This window comes from Anomaloglossus baeobatrachus, chromosome 3 (genome assembly GCF_048569485.1).
Source record: "Anomaloglossus baeobatrachus isolate aAnoBae1 chromosome 3, aAnoBae1.hap1, whole genome shotgun sequence".
NCBI classification, from domain to species: domain Eukaryota; kingdom Metazoa; phylum Chordata; class Amphibia; order Anura; family Aromobatidae; genus Anomaloglossus; species Anomaloglossus baeobatrachus.
The window spans coordinates 287,339,695-287,358,724 of record NC_134355.1 but is presented as its reverse complement, the minus strand read 5'-3'; the positions used below and the strand labels follow the sequence as shown (position 1 = coordinate 287,358,724).

General features: G+C 39.8%; 1 protein-coding gene across 6 annotated transcripts in view; it reads left to right on the top strand.

The window, feature by feature from the left end:
• The window catches only part of LAMA2 (laminin subunit alpha 2), a 1,231,414-nt gene that overhangs the window by 456,227 nt on the left and 756,157 nt on the right, over nt 1-19,030 (top strand). For all 6 annotated transcript variants that reach the window (XM_075339908.1, XM_075339907.1, XM_075339906.1 and 3 more), the window contains exons 8-10: nt 1,344-1,522; nt 3,437-3,533; nt 17,258-17,418. In XM_075339908.1, the coding sequence (XP_075196023.1) occupies nt 1,344-1,522; nt 3,437-3,533; nt 17,258-17,418 (437 nt within the window). The remainder of the gene's footprint in view (nt 1-1,343; nt 1,523-3,436; nt 3,534-17,257; nt 17,419-19,030) is intronic.

Genomic DNA, 19,030 nt, shown 5'->3' with positions numbered 1-19,030 from the left:
ACCAGTGTAACTACTTACCAGTATAAATTGAAAAGAAAACAGGTGGAACTACATATAGCTAAAATGCATAGATAAATTGAATACAGTAAATACAGTGGTATCACCAGAATAAGGTGTATGTGTAAATAAGTAAATAAGTATTTAGAAATATTTGTTTAGGTTAATTGAAGAGGCCTTCACAGAGGCCTTCACAGCCCTAAAGCTGGGGTCACACTAAACGACAGCGACAACGACGTCGCTGTTACGTCACCATTTTCTGTGACGTAGCAGCGACCTTGTAAGTCGCTGTTATGATCGCTGCTTAGCTGTCAAACACAGCAGCCGAAGCAGCGATCATAACGACACGCGTGCTGTGCTGCAACAAGCTGGACATTCAGCAACGAGCGGCGACCTCACAGCAGGGGCCAGCTCGTTGCTGGATGTCACACACAGCGACAGCGACGGGATGTCGCTGCAACGTCACAGAAAATGGTGACATAGCAGCGACGACATTGTCGTTGTCGCTGTGTGTGACACCACCTTAATGCATGTTTTGTTTGTGTTTCCTGATGAGGCGAGTACCTTCATGTTATTTTAATTGTGGTAGTCTTATGTGGTGTTTTTAATATTTATAATTAGATTTTATTTTGGATTAATATACTCTTTCTAGTGGCTGCAACTTTGCACCATTATTTTGTGTTCTAGGATGATATAGGAAGCAAAGTATTGGTGTGAAAGGAATTGAAAATATGCTTAGTCATCTATTCTTGACCTGCCAGTGGGGAGTAACTTCTCCTTGATATCTTCTTTCATGGCTGAGGAGGACAAATTTTGGTAAGGCTCTGCTTTGTGCTACTGAGGTAGCCCATATACAAGGAGACAAAAAAAATAGGCTAAAACAGTTTACTATATTTGATGCCAAGAAATGCAAAAAAAAAAAATAACACCAATTTTATAATGTATCAGGTAGGATAATTAAATTAATAGAACCTCTATAAGAGAACATCGCGAACATTACATTATGTTACATAGTTAAAGAGGGTGAAAAAAGACCAAGGTCTATCAAGTTCAATCTCTCTTTACCAAATATAGATTCTTTGTCATTAAATTATCTATAACCCACAAACCCAAGAAAGTCATCCAGTCCTTTATTAAACAATGTTATTGTGACAGCCATTACTACTTCTTATGGTGTGGCATTCCACAGTTTGACTGCTCTAACAGTAAAGAACACTTTTCTATTTAGCTACTTGAATCTTCTTTCCTCTACTCGTAGTGAGTGCCCCCTGTTCTTTTACAGATTTCAAATATTCATTTTTTTTAAATACCAAGTAAGTTACTTAACCTTTATATTTTCTTCCCAGCATGTAATTGTCACGGTAAGACAGGGGAGTGCTATTATGATCAAGAAGTGGCTAACAAAAATCTGAGCCTGAATATTAATGGAGTCTATAATGGAGGAGGAGTTTGTATCAACTGTACTGAGAACACTGCTGGAATAAATTGTGAGACCTGTATAGATGGCTTTTACCGACCACAATGGGTACAGTATATATTCTATTTAATTTAATCTAATTGTTCCATTTTATTGCAAATTTTTGTTGTGTGATAGATGATAGCAGCATTCCTGGTCTCATAAATACTAATGGTAGCTCACTTTACCCAAGGCAAAGTTTGAGAATGTATTTTCATACCTTTTACCCCTGAAAATGACTTTATATCTTATAGCTTATGATACACTGGAACACACAGCATTATAAATGTTTGGACCATCTCAGAGTATAGTTTTTATTATTAATGGATATATTGTGTTTCTCCTTCCCTCGATGGTGCCCGCATATTTTGTCTACTCTTCTCAGCAATGGTCTGTGTAGTCAATAGTTAGAGATGGGTGAATAAGGAAAAAATTAAATTCACCTGTTCTAGCAGATTTCTCAATGAAATTTAATTTGTAGAGAAGTTATTCTCTGCAAATTAGACATCCTTTATTATATGCACCTCTCCAGCCTCTCAGCTCTTTAATATCATCCTTCTGGTCCTCAACACAACTTCTTATCACTGCTCCTCATCCCTGTATCCCACTATGACGGGCCTTCAGGCTACAATAAGGCTCCTCATTGCATCACGATGTGCAACATGACCTTATACATTCATGCGCAGAAACGTCCTAGTTTTCATCAGAGCCTTAATTTTCAGGCCTGGTGTGAGAGAAAGGGCTCTTTTCCACTCGTGATTTCCTTGTGCGAGTGCAATCCGATAAAAAGTGTGATTGCACTCTCACCAGAGTTAATCAATGAGACAGTTTCCTCTGTCATGTTTTTTTCTCAACACGAATCGGGCTCTCGGTGCAATCGTATCATGCTGCATTTTGCACCGAGTCTCAGCTCACGTGTGTGTAAAATCGTACTGCACTCGCATGTTATGCGACTGCAGTGTGGTGCATGCAGAGACAGACAACGAAGGAGATGGGAGAAAGTGCTCCCTCGATCTTCTCCACTCCTGTGATGCGATGTGATGCGATTTCAAGATCGCAGCACAATTGCATGACCCTCAGCTGACACCCGCAGCAGAAGATCATTAGCATATCGCTTCCGATGCTCTCGCATCGGAAGCGGTACACAAGTGGAAAAGAGCCCAAATGGGGATTTCAACGTTTGCTGTGGTGATAAGAATATGCAATGAGAACTGAATTTTCATTTATGTTTTAACCTTTAGATGACATTTTATGGTTAAGAAAAACAGAAAAATGGTGATTCAATTCGCACGGTGTGCTTTACAAAAAAAGACCCATTATGGCTAATGCAGAGTTGGTAATATTCAAGTAGAATTCAATTACACTAGAATATAATTAATCATCTCTAATCATTCATGATCCAAAATTTAAATTTTGGGTCCATGGCTAGGAAACTCCCCAGATCTCAATCAAACTGATGACCTGTTTTCAGTCATCAAAAAGTGGGTATACAAACAGAAATTCAGAATTTGTGATAAATTCAAGTCATTTCTTAGACAAAAATGTGTTGCCATCAGTTAAGGTGTGTTCCAGAAGCTGATATTTGGCATGCCTGTGTGAACTGCAGAAGTCTTGAAAAGTAATGAGCAACACTAAAAATATTACGTTTTTGGAAAAACTTAATTTATTTGTCGATAAAAGTTTCAAAAACCTATGAATGTTTATAATTGTACTTCAGAAAACCAGACAAATATCTGACTGAAAGTTCTAAAATCTTTGAAGCAAAAACTTTTTGAAAACCAAAATTTGTATCAGTCTCAAAACTTTTGGCTATGAATGTACTGTACATATGGTCCTAATATCTTTGATTTTCATATCAAATTGAGAATGTTTCTGACCTTAGTTGGGGCATCTTCACATTGCTATTATTAGTTTTTTTGTATTTCATTTAGAACAATCAGACATTTCATGATAAATATATATAAATATATTTTGCCTTATTAGCTGTATCCAAGCCACCCCAATCCTTGCAAGCAATGCAGGTGTAATCCAATAGGCTCATTAAAGGATATATGCGTGAAAGACTCAAAAGAATCTCAAGGTAATAATTTATAGAAGTTTTATTGTAAATGCTGCAATCAAAAAGAGTTAAAATAATGTATTACTATTACGTATACACTATATTTATTTGTCATTAATAATATTAAACCATATAATGTATATTTTAATATGACCAGCTTGACATGAACTGTCAAATTAGTGAAGTATTAAGAACAACAGTCTAAGGCGGGCTTTGCACACTAAGACATCGCAGGTGCAATGTCGGTGGGGTCAAATTGAAAATGACATACTTCCGGCATCGCATGCGACATCGTAATGTGTAAAGGTTCGATGATACGATTAACGAGCGCAAAAGCGTCGTAATCGTATCATCGGTGTAGTGTCGGCGTAATCCATAATTACGCGGACGCGACGGTCCGATGTTGTTCCTCGCTCCTGCGGCAGCACACATCGCTGTGTGTGAAGTCGCAGGAGCGAGGAACTTCTCCTACCGGCGTCACCACGGCTTCCGTAGGATATGCGGAAGGAAGGAGGTGGGCGGGATGTTTACATCCCGCTCATCTCCGCCCCTCCGCTCCTATTGGCCGCCTGCCATGTGACGTCGCAGTGACGCCGCACGACCCGCCCCCTTAATAAGGAGGCGGGTCGCCAGCCAGAGCGACGTCGCAGGGCGGGTGAGTCCATGTGAAGCTGCCGTAGCGATAATGTTCACTACGGCAGCTATCACAAGGATATCGCAGCTGCGACGGGGGCGGGGACTATCGCGCTCGGCATCGCAGCATCGGCTTGTGATGTCGCAGCGTGCAAAGTACCCCTAACTGTTTCATAATGAGACAAAATATGAACAGAATATTATATATTCACTCAACTATCCAGTTTTGTAAAGATAGGCACAGCTCTGTGAGGCAAATGTGGTCTCAATTACTGATACCCCTGGCTGTGGTCCTCTATTTGAACCAAAGAACATTTTTATCTTCTATTGAATACTAATTTGATGGAAAAACAGCATCAAAAGAGACATGTAAAAGGGGTTAATTAGATATATGCAATAAGTGTTAATTGAATAAACAATAATGTTTGAGACAGTTAAGAGAATATTTTCATAGGCCCATGTCAATGGAGCTTCATATATATGGCATGACAATACAGACAGTTGTTTCGGTCAGCATGTAAAAAACATCAAATACTTCCCATAGAGCATTAGCGCCCCAAATCTCAACAAGTAATGCGTGTTTTAGGTAAAGGAGTGTTAAACTAGAAATTGCCACAGTAGCAATCAAAATTTATCATTGACACCACTACTACACTAAATCATTAGGAAGTGTAAAGAAAAAAAACCTTTCTCTTCTAAGAATACTAAATAATTTACAACAAATCTCTTAATTTCCCTATATTTCAAGGGATTTACCTAATAACCTCTTCATCTTTCTAAACCACCAGTGAGTTTAACCACTAGCCTTTTCACTTCCTCAGAGTAACAAAGATGTTTCCATTTACCACTTAATGACTTATGACATAATATGCCCATCAAGTAACCAAATAATAAGGGAAAATTAACTCACCGCAATATGAACAAATAGCTCCTAATTATGATTAGGTGTGAAACCCATAAAACTATGATGCCCAGCAGTACAAAATATGGAAAAGTCCAAAAAAAAAGGTGAATCCACTTGTAAAATCAGATAATTCTATATTGAAAATTAATTAAAAACAGCTTAATCAGCATATGAAAACCTTCCAGGATGCATTTCTAGTGCTTTTCATGCCCTTTGTCGTAAAACCATGGACAACAATGAAAAACTCTGTCACAAAATCTCTAACAGTTAATCAATATATACATATTAAAATACATAATTCAATATAATTTTATGGTGTTGTTATGAAAGCTCATGCCGTTAGGTTGTTTTGCATTTAATTTCAAAATCGAATGCATTTTTCTTAAAAAAAAATGGCTTCCAATTCTCACCTCATGCTGGGTATGTAGCACTTTCAATATCATTTCATACCTGTCATCTTTCCTTTATGAATGTGCACAAAACGTTTAGATAGTCCTGAATAAGTATTATTACTTTTATTTATATTGTATGAGGGGCTGCTAATAAGTCTTTGGCTTTATCCAGAAAGAAACGAGATAGGGTCATGAAACATACTCTCCACTGATGTCAACACACTTCTTACATTGGTATTCCAAGTTCTGTAAGTCTAGCAAAAAGAAGGATTTTGGTTGTGCCTCAAACAAGACATCCATAGCAGCCATGCTATCAGAAATGGTGTGAAATGTGGTACCCTTAAGGTGTTTCTTCAGGTTTGGAAACAGATGACAGTTGGAGGGAGCTGCATCTAGTGAATAAGGTGGGTGGTCAACCAGCTGGAAGCCAAGCTCTGCCACTTTTGCCATGGTCACTTGTGCAGTGTGAGCGGAGGTGTTGTCATATAGGAAAAAGATTCCTTTGGACAGCTTGCTGCTCTTTTTGGCCTTCAGAGCTGCATTTAATTGGTCCAAAAGTTCAATGTAATACCTTGCAATGATGGTGGAACCCTTTTGAAGTTAGTCCACTAGCAGCAAGCCCTCCTTATTCCAGAACACAGACGCCATCACCTTAGTGGCTGATTTTTGCACCCTGAACTTCTTTGGATGAGGAGATCCACTGTGCCGCCACTCTTTTGGCTGCTCTTTGTTTTCAGAGTCATACAAATAACTCCAGGTCTCATCCCTAGTGACCAGTTGATCCAGGAAGTTTTTTTTAGTCCGGAAATGCAGACAAATGGACCAGAAAGTTTTCACTCGCATGCTTCTCTGATCTGTTGTCAAACATTTGGTGACCCACTTTGCAGATTAGTTTCCTCATATCCAAATGTTCATGGATAATGACACAAACATGTTACGGGACATCAACATGATGTCTGCTATTGCTTTAGCTGAAATTTGTTGATTCTCCAGTATGAGATTGTGCACAGCATTGACGATGTCCGGAACCACAACCACTCTCAATTGTCCAGGACGTTCCTCATCATTGGTGCTGAAGTGGCCTGTTTTAAATTTGACAATCCAGTTCTTAACTGTGGAATATGAAGGGCATTGATCTCCCAATGTCTGCGACATATTACAATGAATATTCTTTGTCGACTTTCCTTGCAGAAACAATAACTTTATCACTCCTCTGCTCTTAGTTGCTGTGAATATCGCATTAGACTCTGCCATTTTGTTTTCCCGTGTGCGTAGAGCACTGTTGTCATAAGCATCAGGCACAAAATTTTGAAAACATATATTAGACACATAAGGCTTTCATGTGATGTAATGTTTGTTACCATAGAAAAAAAAAAGATCTCAAAGCCAAAGATCAGCAGCCCCTTGTATGTATACTCTGAGACTCGTTTTTAATTTTTCTTGACGTGCATTCAACATAATGCAGATTGCATAAAGTACATTCCTCACATCAAATATTATGATCAGAATCGCAAATCACATATAGACGTATGTCATAGCATTTATTTGGTAAGTTGCTACTTTTTCTTTTAGAACTAAAAGGGGAATAAACTGCATTTTTTGCCACAGCTGAAAATAATGGTGGTAAATAACCATGTTTTTTGGGTTCACTGGTTTTAACAAAAAAAATTAGGGGAAAGAATATTACAGAGACTGTTTCCCTTCCTAGCTACTATTGTGTGCCCATTATTCAAGATTTTACTAAGTATGTTATCTTGATATAAAGTAGTTAAATTTTTGTTAATGATTCTTTCCACATCACTATATTGACTATTGTGTGATGTGCTGAAAGTAGGCACCTGATTGTCGAGAACATTTTTTCCTTTAGTATTTTTACATTGAGTAAGCATCTCATCCTGCTTAAGATTTTTCACTTTACTGAGGAGGCAAAATATTTTATTAGTGTGGCCCTAGAGTCCCATTTTTTTGCCCCTAATGTGGAAAATCTAATATATAAAGCTGAGTGTATGTATGTGTGTATGTGTGTGTATGTATGTGTGTATGTCCACTAAAGGAATCCGCACCGTCACATTTACAATCACGAAATTTTGCACAGACACCCCATGTTACTCAGGAAACGTCATAGACTAGGTTTTGACAGGAAAATTTAACCCTGTGCTTCACACTTACTCTCTAAAATCCTGCCTCAATTAAACTGAATGGAGCTGGGAGCTGCAAGATAAAAGCAACTGTCAGTGGTTGCTATAGGAACAAAATAAACTGTTAGTATAAGAAGCTTATGTGAGATGTCTGTGGTGAGACAGACAGAGAAAGAGAGAGAGGCAGACAGACACAGAGATAGAGACAGACAGACAGACACAGAGATGGAGGCAGACTGATACAAATACAGATAAAGAGATAGAAACAGACAGACAGAGACATAGACAGACAAGGAAAGAGACAGACAGAGAGACAAACAGCAACACATAGACCGAGACTGGGAGAGAGACAGAGAGATAGTTACTATCCTGGGCAATGCCCGGGTACTACAGCTAGTATTTTATATATTTGATTTTTTTTAATATTATTTGAACATTACTATTATTTATAATATGAAAAGTGAACACAGACTTTAGCCTGTACGTTCAGTTCCTGTTCGTATTTGTCACACGAATATAGCTTGTTAAAAGATTGCAGAGTAGCCAATCATCAAGCTCTTAGGCTGTGGGCACCTCTGGAGCTATAGAAGCAATGTAACATCTTCCCTTTTATTTGGGTTCAGGTGTGATTTTCATATTGCCCACACATGTTACTTGCCACAGGCGAGTTTGAATGAGCATCACAAGCTTGAAACAAAGTTGTTTACCCACAATTTTACAAAGGTGCCAGTTACATAATCCTGCCCAATTTTGGGGTTTTGTGTGAAATTAAGTTCAATTTGCTTTTTTTCTCTCCATTTTTTTATGTTTTGTTCTAATGGACACAAAAGAAATAAACACATGTATAACAAAATGCTGGAATTTGCGATAATTTTCTGGGAGAAATGTTTCATTTTCAGGAATAATTTCAAAAGGTGTAAACAAATTGGCCATGCCTGTGCATTCAACAGGATGACAGAGGAGACAGTAGGTAAAACAAGCTAATCATTGCACTTCTGTTCACACTAGAAGAAGAAGAGACAGAGAAAATAAAAGACGAGTTTTCAGAGAAAGCTGTTGAAGCACTTCCTACAGGATATGCTGATTTAACTGGCAAATCACCATTCAAAGAAGATTTGTTAATAACTCACAAATGTAAACCCTGTACTATCCTATCCAGTTAGCAATTGCAGATTTGACATTCATTATACTGCACTTCTGCAATTCACTAAGCAGAACAGCACTTTTTTGCTGAGAACTCTTTAAATGAACAGTAAAACAAATTGCAAGCTGCATCAGGCAGAACATTGAATCTGTTTATACTAAAATTGAACTCTTCTATTAAATTGTGAATGCGAATGAAACCATGATTTTAAAATGGATGAAAATGGCTCATTTTCTTCAAATATTATAAAATGTTATAAACATGTAGGTGCTGAAACAAAAGAGTTGAGTGAATGATTAAACTAGTATAATTTGCAAATCACAAGTAACACATAAGTGACATATTACAATAATGAATGCTTTATCTGTATGCATATTTTAGGATAAAAAGTTTATTTATGAAAAACTGGATGTCAAATGCAGTTATAAACTAAGCTCCTATAATTTCTTTATATCTATATTCCTATAATATCTTTAACCCTGGCTTTTTAATAGCATAGTTAAATTGTAATACATATTATTGATACGCTGCCTGCAGACTAAAGTTAAAATGCACAGCCGGCATATTCATTATCTTCCTTGTAAATGTTTATTTATCTGCTGCCATATTTTGTGAGGCCACTATAAACATTCATGACTATTTTCTTGTTTAACACAGAAGATAAACTACTTCTTTATCTGTGAGCACTGAGAACTGGAGATGAGCGAACCTTTCAAAGTTCGATTCGTTAAGCCTTACTGAATAAACGCTGTTCGTTAAACCGTTGGAAGATCCTTGCGAACCTCATTGGATTTATATATATATATATAAAAGTATATATATATATATATATATATATATATATGTATATATGCATATATATATATATATATATATCTATATATATATCTATATATATATATATAGATATATAAATATATATATATATATATATATATATATATATATAATGTATACATAAATAGTGCCTTGCGAAAGTGTTCAGCCCCTCTGAATTTTTTAACCTTTTCCCACATTCCAGGCTTCAAACAGAACGATTAAAAAAAAAATAAAAATTATGGTTAAGAATAAACAACAAGTGGGCACGATTGTGAAGTTGAATGAAATATATTGCTTATTTTAAACTATTGTAAAAAATAATACACTGAAAATTGGGGCAAGTATTATTATTCGTACTCTTTTCTTTCCTTGCAGCAAACTCACTCAAGAAGTTCATTGAGGATCTCTGAATGATCCAAAGTTGTCCTGAATGACTGATGATGATAAATATAATCCACCTGTGTGTAATCTAGTCTCCGTATAAATGCACCTGCTCTGCGATAGTCTCAGTGTTCTGTTTAAAGCACAGAGAGCATCATGAAGACCAAGGAAAACAACAGGCAGGTCCGTGATACTGTTGTGGAGAAGTTTAATGCTGGATTTTGTTGCAAAAAGATTTCCACAACTTTAAACATCCCAAGAAGCACTGTGCAAGCAATCATATTGAAATGAAAGGTGTATCATACCACTGCAAATCTACCAAGACCCGGCCGACCATGCAAACTTTCATCTCAAACAAGGAGAAGACTGATCAGAGATGGAGCCAAGAGGCCCATGATCACTATGGATGAACTGCAGAGATCTACTGCTGAGGTGGGAGAGTCTGTCCATAGGACAACAATCAGTCATACACTGCACAAATCTGGCCTTTATGGAAGAGTGACAAGAAGAAAGCCATTTCTCAAAGACATCCATAAAAAGTGTTGTTTAAAATTTGCCACAAGCCACCTGGAGACACACCAAACATGAGGAAGGAGATGCTCTGGTCAGATTAAACCAAAATCAAACTTTTTGGGCACAATACCAAACAATATGTTTAGCGTAAAAGCATCACAGCTCATCACCCTGAACACACCATCCCCACTGTCAAACATGGTGGTGGCAGCATCATGGTTTGGGTCTGCTTTTCCTCAGCAGGGACAAGGAAGATGGTTAAAAGTGATGGGAAGATTGATGAAGCCAAATACAGGGCCATTCTTGAAGAAAACCTGTTGGACTCTGCAAAAGATCTGAGACAGGGACGGAGATTTGTTTTTCAACAAGACAATGATCCCAAACATAAAGCAAAATCTACAATGGGATGGTTCAGAAATAAACATATCCAGGTGTTAGAATGGCCAAGTCAAAGTCCAGACCTGAATCCAATCGAGAATCAGTGAAAAGAGCTGAAAACTACTGTTCAAAAATGCTCTCCATCCAACCTCACTCAGCTTGAGCTGTTTGCAAGGGAGGAATGGGCAAGAATTTCAGTCTCTCGATGTGCAAAACTGATAGAGACATACCCCAAGTGACTTGCAGCTGTAATCGCAGCAAAAGGTGACGCTACAAAGTATTAACTATAAGGAGACGAATAATATTGCACGCCCCAATTTTCAGTTACTTATTTTTTATAAAAGTTTAAAAAAAGCAATAAATTTCATTGAAGTTCACAATTGTGTCCCACTTGTTGATTCTTCAGCATAAAATTTAAATTATTTTATCTTTATGTTTGAAGCCTGAAATGTGGGAAAAGGTTGAAAAATTCAAGGAGGTCGAATAGTTTTGCAAGGCACCGTGTGTATATATATATATATATATATATATATATATATATATATCATATATAAATATATATATATATCCAATGTATAAAGGAGAGTGTGTATGTGTGTATGCATGTCCGCTAAAGGAATCCGCACCGTCACATTTACAACAACAAAATTTTGCACAGACACCCCATGTGACTCAGGGAACGTCATAGACTATGTTTTGATGGGAAAATTTAACCCTTCGCTTTACAGTTACTCTCCAAAGACCCTGCCTCCATTAAAGTGAATGGAGCTGGGAGCTACAGGCTAATAGGAGCTTTGATTGGTTGTTCTAGGAACAAAGGCAATTGGTAGTATAAGAAGCTTATGTGTGAGGTAATATGATGTCGGTGGAGGAGCAGACACAGAGAGACTAAGAGACAGACAAACAGAGGAAAAGAAACAGGGAAAGAGACAGAGACAAACAGACAGAGACAGATAGAAAAAATAGCCAGATAGAGAAAGAGACAGACAGAAAGACACACGGGGAAAGAGACAGACAGAGACTGACAGGCCAAGAGACAGACAGAGACTGACAGGCCAAGAGACAGACAGAGAGACAGACATCAGAGACATAGAGAGACAGACAGAAAGAGACTGGGAAAGAGACAGAGAAACAGTTGCTATCCTGAGCAACACCGGTTACTACAGCTAGTTATATATATATATATATACTAGCTGTACTACCCGGCTTCGCCCGGGTTCACAACTGTTGTTAACAAAATAGAAAGTATTAAAAAAATTAATTGTGCACACAATAACCACAAATTAAATAGATAGAAATGTAATTAGAAAAAAGCCAAAAACTAAGCTAATAGAAGCATTTCACAACATATATTTCAACACCACAGATATTCCACACAGATTTAAATAAATTGGCCAAGTAATGTGCTCCGCCTGTCTCTTTCCAGGTCTGTCTCTTTCCCCGTCTATCTCTTTCCCAGTCTGCCTGTCTCTGTCTGTCTTTTTTTTTGTCTGTCTCTATCTCTCTGTTTCTTTCCCCATCTGTCTCTTTCTAGGTCTGTCTCTTTGCCAGATCTGTCTCTTTTCCCGTCTGTCTCCCCGTCTCTTTGTCTGTGTCTTTTCCTTTCTGTCTCTTTCCCTGTTCCTGTCCCTCTCTGTTTCTTTCCTTGTCTGTCTCTATTTCTCTGTCTCTTTCCCGTCTGTCTCTATCAAGGTCTGTGTCTTTCCTCATATATCTTTGTCTGTCTCTCTGGCTGTCTTCTCCTTCCCTGTCTGCCTGTCTCTGACCCTGTTTGCATGTCTGTCTGTCTCTTTCCTCATCTGTCTTTTTCCCCATCTGTCTCTTTCCCGTCTGTCTCTTTGCCCGTCTGTCTCTTTCCCCGTCTGTCTCTTTCCCCGTCTGTCTCTGTCTTTCTCATTCACCGTTTGTCTCTGTCTGTCTCTTTCCCTGTCTCTCTCTGTCTCTCTGTCTGTCTCTCTGTCTCTCTGTCTGTCTCTCTGTCTGTCTCTGTCTATCTCTCTCTATCCATCTCCCCACTGACATCTTATTACCTCACATATAAGCTTCTTATACTATGAATGTCTTTTGTTCCTATAGCAACCAATCACAGCTCCTACTAATAACCTGTAGTTCCAGGCTCCATTTACTTTAATGAAGGCATGTTTTTTGGAGAGTAACTGTAAAGCGTTAAATTTTCCTGTCAAAACATGGTCTATGACGTTCCCTGGGTCACATGAGGTCTCTGTGCAAAATTTCGTGATTGTAAATGCGACGGTGCGGATACACTTTTCGTTTCACTTTTTCCCCATTATGTAGATAGGGGCAAAATTGATTTGTAAATTGGAACACGCGGGGTAAAAATTTCACCTCACAACATAGCCTATGACGCTCTCGGGGTCCAGACGTATGAGTGTGCAAAATTTTGTGGCTGTAGCTGCGACAGTGCAGAAGCCAATCCCCGACACACATACACACACACACACATTCATACATACATACACACATTCAGCTTTATATATTAGATAGATACTTTATATATTAGTGTTGCGCGGTTTGTATAGGGGTGTGTGTGTGTTTAGTGCGTGTGTGTGTTTGGGGGAGGTATGTTTTGTGCAGTGTGTGTGTTGCGCGGTGTGTGCATATATTTGTGTGTGTCGCGGTGTTTGTGTGTTGGGTGTTGTGTGTGTGCGGCGTTGTCTGTGTGAGTGGGTGTCTGTGTAGGGCAGTGTTTGTGGTTCCCAGTGTGTGTGTGGTGTATTGTGCGATGTGTGTGTGGCAGTGTGTGTGTTTTGGGGAGAGGTGTGCACCCCCATCATGCTCCATCCTCCATGATGTGCACGCCCATCGTGCTTCATCCCCCATGCTGCGCACCCCCATCGTGCTCCATCCTCCATGCTGCACACCTCGATCATGCTCCATCCCCCATGCTGCACACCCCTATCGTGCTTCATCCCCCCATGCTGCGCACTCCCCATTGTGCTTCATCCCCCCTTGCTGCGCACCCCCCATCATGCTTCATCCCCCCATGCTGCACACCCCCATCATGCTCCATCCCCCATGCTCCGCACCCCTCAGAGTGGAGTATAATAGAAGGACTATAATAGGAGGAGTCCTGAGGAGAAAGGAGTATAATAGGAGGAGTAGTCCTGGGGATAGAGGAGTATAATAGAAGGAGTAGTCCTGTGGGAGAGGAGTATAATAGGAGGAGTAGTCCTGGAGGTGAGGAGTATAATAGGAGGAGTAGTCCTGGAGATGAGGAGTAAAATAGGAGCAGTGGTCCTGGGCAGAGAGGAGTATAATAGGAGTAGTAGTCCTGGGGGGAGAGGAGTATAATAAAAGGAGTAGTCCTTGGGAGAGAGGAGTATAATAGGAGGAGTAGTCCTGGTGAGAGAGGAGTATAATAGGAGTAGTAGTTCTGGTGGGAGATGAGTATAAAAGGAGGAGTAGTCCTGGTTAGGAGAGAAGGATAATAGGGGGAGTAGTCCTGGGTGGAGAGGAGGATAATAGGAGGAGTAGTCCTGGGGGAGAGGAGTATAATATGAGTAGTCCTAGGGGGAGAAAAGTATAACAGGAGAAGTAGTCCTGGTGAGAGAATAGTATAATAGGAGGAGTAGTTCTGGGGGGAGAGGAGTAAAAAAGAAGGTGTAGTCCTGGGGGGAGAGGGAGAGGAGGATAATAGCGGGAGTAGTCCTGGGGTGAGAGCAGTATAATAGGAGAAGTAGTCCTGGAGGTGAGGAGTATAATAGGAGGAGTAGTCCGGGGGGAGAGGAGGATAATAGGAGGAGTAGTCCTGGAGTGAGAGGAGTATAATAGGAGAAGTAGTCCTGGAGGTGAGGAGTATAATAGGAGGAGTAGTCCTGGGGAGAGAGGAGTATAATAGGAGTAGTAGTCCTGGGGAGAGAGGAGTATAATAGGAGTAGTAGTCCTGGGGAGAGAGGAGTATAATAGGAGGAGTAGTCCTGGGGGTGAGGAGTATAATAGGAGGCGTAGTCCTGGTGAAGGAGGAGTATAATAGGAGCAGTAGTTTTGGGCAGAGAGGAGTATAATAGAAGTAGTCCTGGGGGGAGGGGAGTATAATAGGAGGAGTAGTCCTGGGGGGAGAGGAGTATAATAGGAGGAGTAGTCCTGGGGGAGAGGAGAATAATAGGAGGAGTAATCCTGGGAGGAGAGGAGTATAATAGGAGGAGTAGTCCTGGAAAGAGGTGTCTAATAGGTGGCGTAGTCCTGGGGGGAGGTGTCTAATAGGTGCAGTAGTCCTGGGGGGAGGTGTCTAATAGGTAGAGTAGTCCTGGGGGGAAGTGTATAGGTGCCAAATGTGTGCGGGGGGTGGGGCCAAGTGGGCAATATGTGCGGGGCGGGGCCGAGCAGCCAATGTGTGTGGGGGACGGGGCCAAGCGGCCAATGTGTGCGGGGGGCGGGGCCGAGCAGCCAATGTGTGCGGGCGGCAGGGCCGAGCAGCCAATGTGTGCGGGGGCGGGGCCGAGTGGCCAATGCATGAGGGGGGCGGGGCCAGGCCGAGCCGAGTTGCCAATGCGACGGTTGTCACTGTAATGACGTCATTTTGGAGCAAGACAGACAGACAGAATAAGGCAATTATACATATACTGTATATAGTGGCCCATATAATCCCCCTATACATATATATATATATATATTATTCACTCTTGTGAATAAAAAATAGCCATCTCCTTTTAAACATATGCACAGTTTAGAATTTGGTCTACAATATCATATGCTTTTTCAGAATTTAGTTTTGTAAATGTAAAAGTGTAATGTAATATATAGACACAAAGCATGAGATCAAATTGTACCTTTGTAGAATCCCTGATGCTTTTGTTTTGCTTCTGTATATTTAGCAATGATTATTTTGCTACACTGAGTACTAGAGATGAGCGGATCGATCTGTGGAGAATCGAGCTTAAGTCAAATTTCCTGAACTTCATAGAGTGTTCTGAAGTCATTTTATGATGCTGCGCAGGCCTTCGCATAATGTTCTGCAGCTATTCAATCTTGCAGATTATCTTGTACAGTTCTGGGTGCATATTGCTAATCCCTGCCTAGCAGTCCCTGTATACACTAGAATAACTAAATAGATCTTTAGAAAAAGTATTTCTAAAGATCGTTTCTTATATGCTAATGAGGCCCAGGACTAGTCCCAAGAGTGTGAGTTCCCTTGGCGAGCCGGCCCACATAGCATGTTAACTCGCCCCTATGGGCGTACTAACATGCTAATGAATGCGCAGCGATGCCACACATACCTCAGTCTTGATGGCGGGCGGTGGAGGATGGATGCGCACTGCGCATGATCCGGAGTCCCTGAGACTTCTGGCCATGCTCACTAAACCTCACTAAAGCAGATAAGCTTACACCCAGCATCAATTTAGTGCATATGATTGGAAGTCCAGGGGATTCCGGATCATGCGCAGTGCACATCCATCCTCCAGCAGCCGCCATGAAGAGTGAGGTATGTGCGGCATCACTGCACATTCATTAGCATGCTAGTACGCCCACAGGGGCGTGCTAACGTGCTATGTGAGCCGGCTAACCAGGGGAACTCTCACTATTGCGACTAGTCGTGGGTCTCATTAACATATAAGAAAGGATCTTTAGAAATACTAAAGCTTTTATGTTCAGAAGGGTTCTTTCTCCCTCTTCCTTTCCCCAAATGTATTTTCCAAAAAATTACAAGCTATATAGTACTGAAATTTTAATCAAATTTGTGGAGAAAATTTTGCAAGGTCGGAAAATTTGAATTTTAAAAGATCTACTGATTACTATTGAATATTAAAGAAAATCAAATCAATTCAATGAGTATCAAATTTGAGTCAAATTTTCCTAAATGTACAAATCCAATTGGACAATGAGCCGATGAACAATGAACTTGATTTGCGTGACTCACCGCAAGATGGCTAACACCATTTTACAATTAAAGTCACACAGTGAGAGAGCTTTCCCAAGATGACTTGTATCTATTCCATGACATGGTTTAGCCTCACTTACCAAGAAAAGCTATCATACACTGTATCTCTCATGATGGTAATGCGGCAGTTAGCTTTACTTACAGTGCTTACAGCTGAAAATTAATAGCATCACTTGCTGCCTGGGCACCCTATCTCACATCTATTTCTAGAGCCAGCTAACTTCAAAATTACTAAGGCTGACCTATAGAAAACTTATAGACTTATAGAAAACAAATATTTTCCAGAAAGGTGGACAACCCATAAATCAATTTTGTTTGTAAAATTTGCCAAATCTGATTAATTCGAATTTTAAAAGGTTTGAACATCTCTGCTGAGATTAATGTCTGTGGTGCCTACATGAGTTGGTTACTTGTCAGAATTAAACTCTAATAAGCTCAGTAATAAAGTGAGTGCAGCGCTGGCTATAGCTTTGCTGTATGGAGGTTTTACATGAAAATTGAAAAATAAAACTTTGTTTAAATGCTCTTTATTCTATTTATCTAGATTTGCTACCTGGATCCTGTTACTGCAAACCTGGCTATGCAGGAGAAAAATGTGATCAGTGTGATCTAGGATACAAGGGATATCCAGAATGTGTACAATGCAACTGCAGTGTTTTAGGCACTAAAAATGAGGATCCATGTGTTGATCCATGTGTTTGCAAGGTAACTATTTCAAGTCTGTAAAAATGTTTCCAATAATAAAATAACATAATTTTTTTTAAAGTTTATGGGGAATTTAAAACAATGTTCTGTCCACAAGAAATTCGCTAAGATAAAAATTATTTATATTTACTTATTAAATACAGTGTCAGTGCTCCCATAGTCTCTGGCATTCTTTGCTTTCCTGTATCAACTACTGTATGTGTATTCTTTATATTAGTAGCAAATTACTATACACAGCACTGATGTTAGGAATATACAACCCAATGAAAAGCAGGAGAAACCAAAGAGCAAAATTGCTGATTTAAACAAATATTTATTTATAAATCCAAAGTGCACAGTGCATATACAGAAAAAATGCATAAAAAGGAGACACAGAGGGATGGGGGTGGTAAAAGATCTATCACAGGCCTGGTAAAGCAGATGTTAATTAGATATGAGCTATCATTGGGGATTTGAATGTTATAAATATTTAGGATCTCATAACTTTAGCAAGTGGCAAAAGGAGTGACCATTAAAGCCTCGTTACACGCAACACCATCGCTAACGTGATGTCGCTGGGGTCACGGAATTTGTGACGCACATACGGCCTCGTTAGCGACGTCGTTGCGTGTGACACGTACGAGGGACTGCTAACGATGTAAAATACTCGCCAAATCGTTAATTGTTGACACGTCGCCATTTCCCAAATATCGTTCCTTGTTCTGGACGTAGGTTGTTCATTGTTCGTAAGGCAGCACACATTGCTACGTGTGACACCCCAGGAACGACGAACAACACCGCACCTGCGTCCTCCGGCAACGAGGTGGGCGTGACTTTCATGCGGCTGCTCTCCGCCCCTCCGCTTCTATTGGACGCATGCCGTGTAACGTTGCTATGACGCCACACAAACTGCCCCCTTAGAAAAGAGGCTGTTCGCCGCCCACAGCGACGTCGCTAGGAAGGTAAGTCCGTGTGATGGGTACTAGCGATATTGTGCGCCACGGGCAGCAATTTGCCCTTGACGCACAAACGACGGGGGCAGGTGCTTTCACAAGCAACATTGCTAGCGATGTCGCTGCGTGTAAATCACCCTTTAAACTAACTGGTTACAACCATTCAGATTTGCAATCAAAGAGATCAGGGAAGAATTCCAAAGTGCCCCAGTGCATGTAAAATGTTAGCGACAGATATGATTAAGACAACGAAAACTCCAGCAGTGGGGAAACACTTTGGATTTATAAATGAATATTTGTTTAAATCAACAATTTTGCTCATTGATTACTCAGGCTTTTCATTTGTAATTATGAGTTGCTGTTAACCATTTGTGGGCTCCTCCCACTTTGGTTTATATTTTTGATTTTCTCTGATGGAATTCAACGTAGAACCCCAGCTCAGTGAGGCCATTGATTGCCTGCAATGGTTTCATGGAAACACTAAACATGACATCATCAAAAAAAAAAAAAAAAATTAGAAGGGACTAACAGAGCATTGATGCAAGAATTATGGTGATGAAAGTCAGTAACTTTTCTGCTGTTAGCAATCATAGTTTAATCCTTTAACCCCTTAATTATTCATGATGCATATACACATATATATATATATATATATATATATATATATATTTATATATATA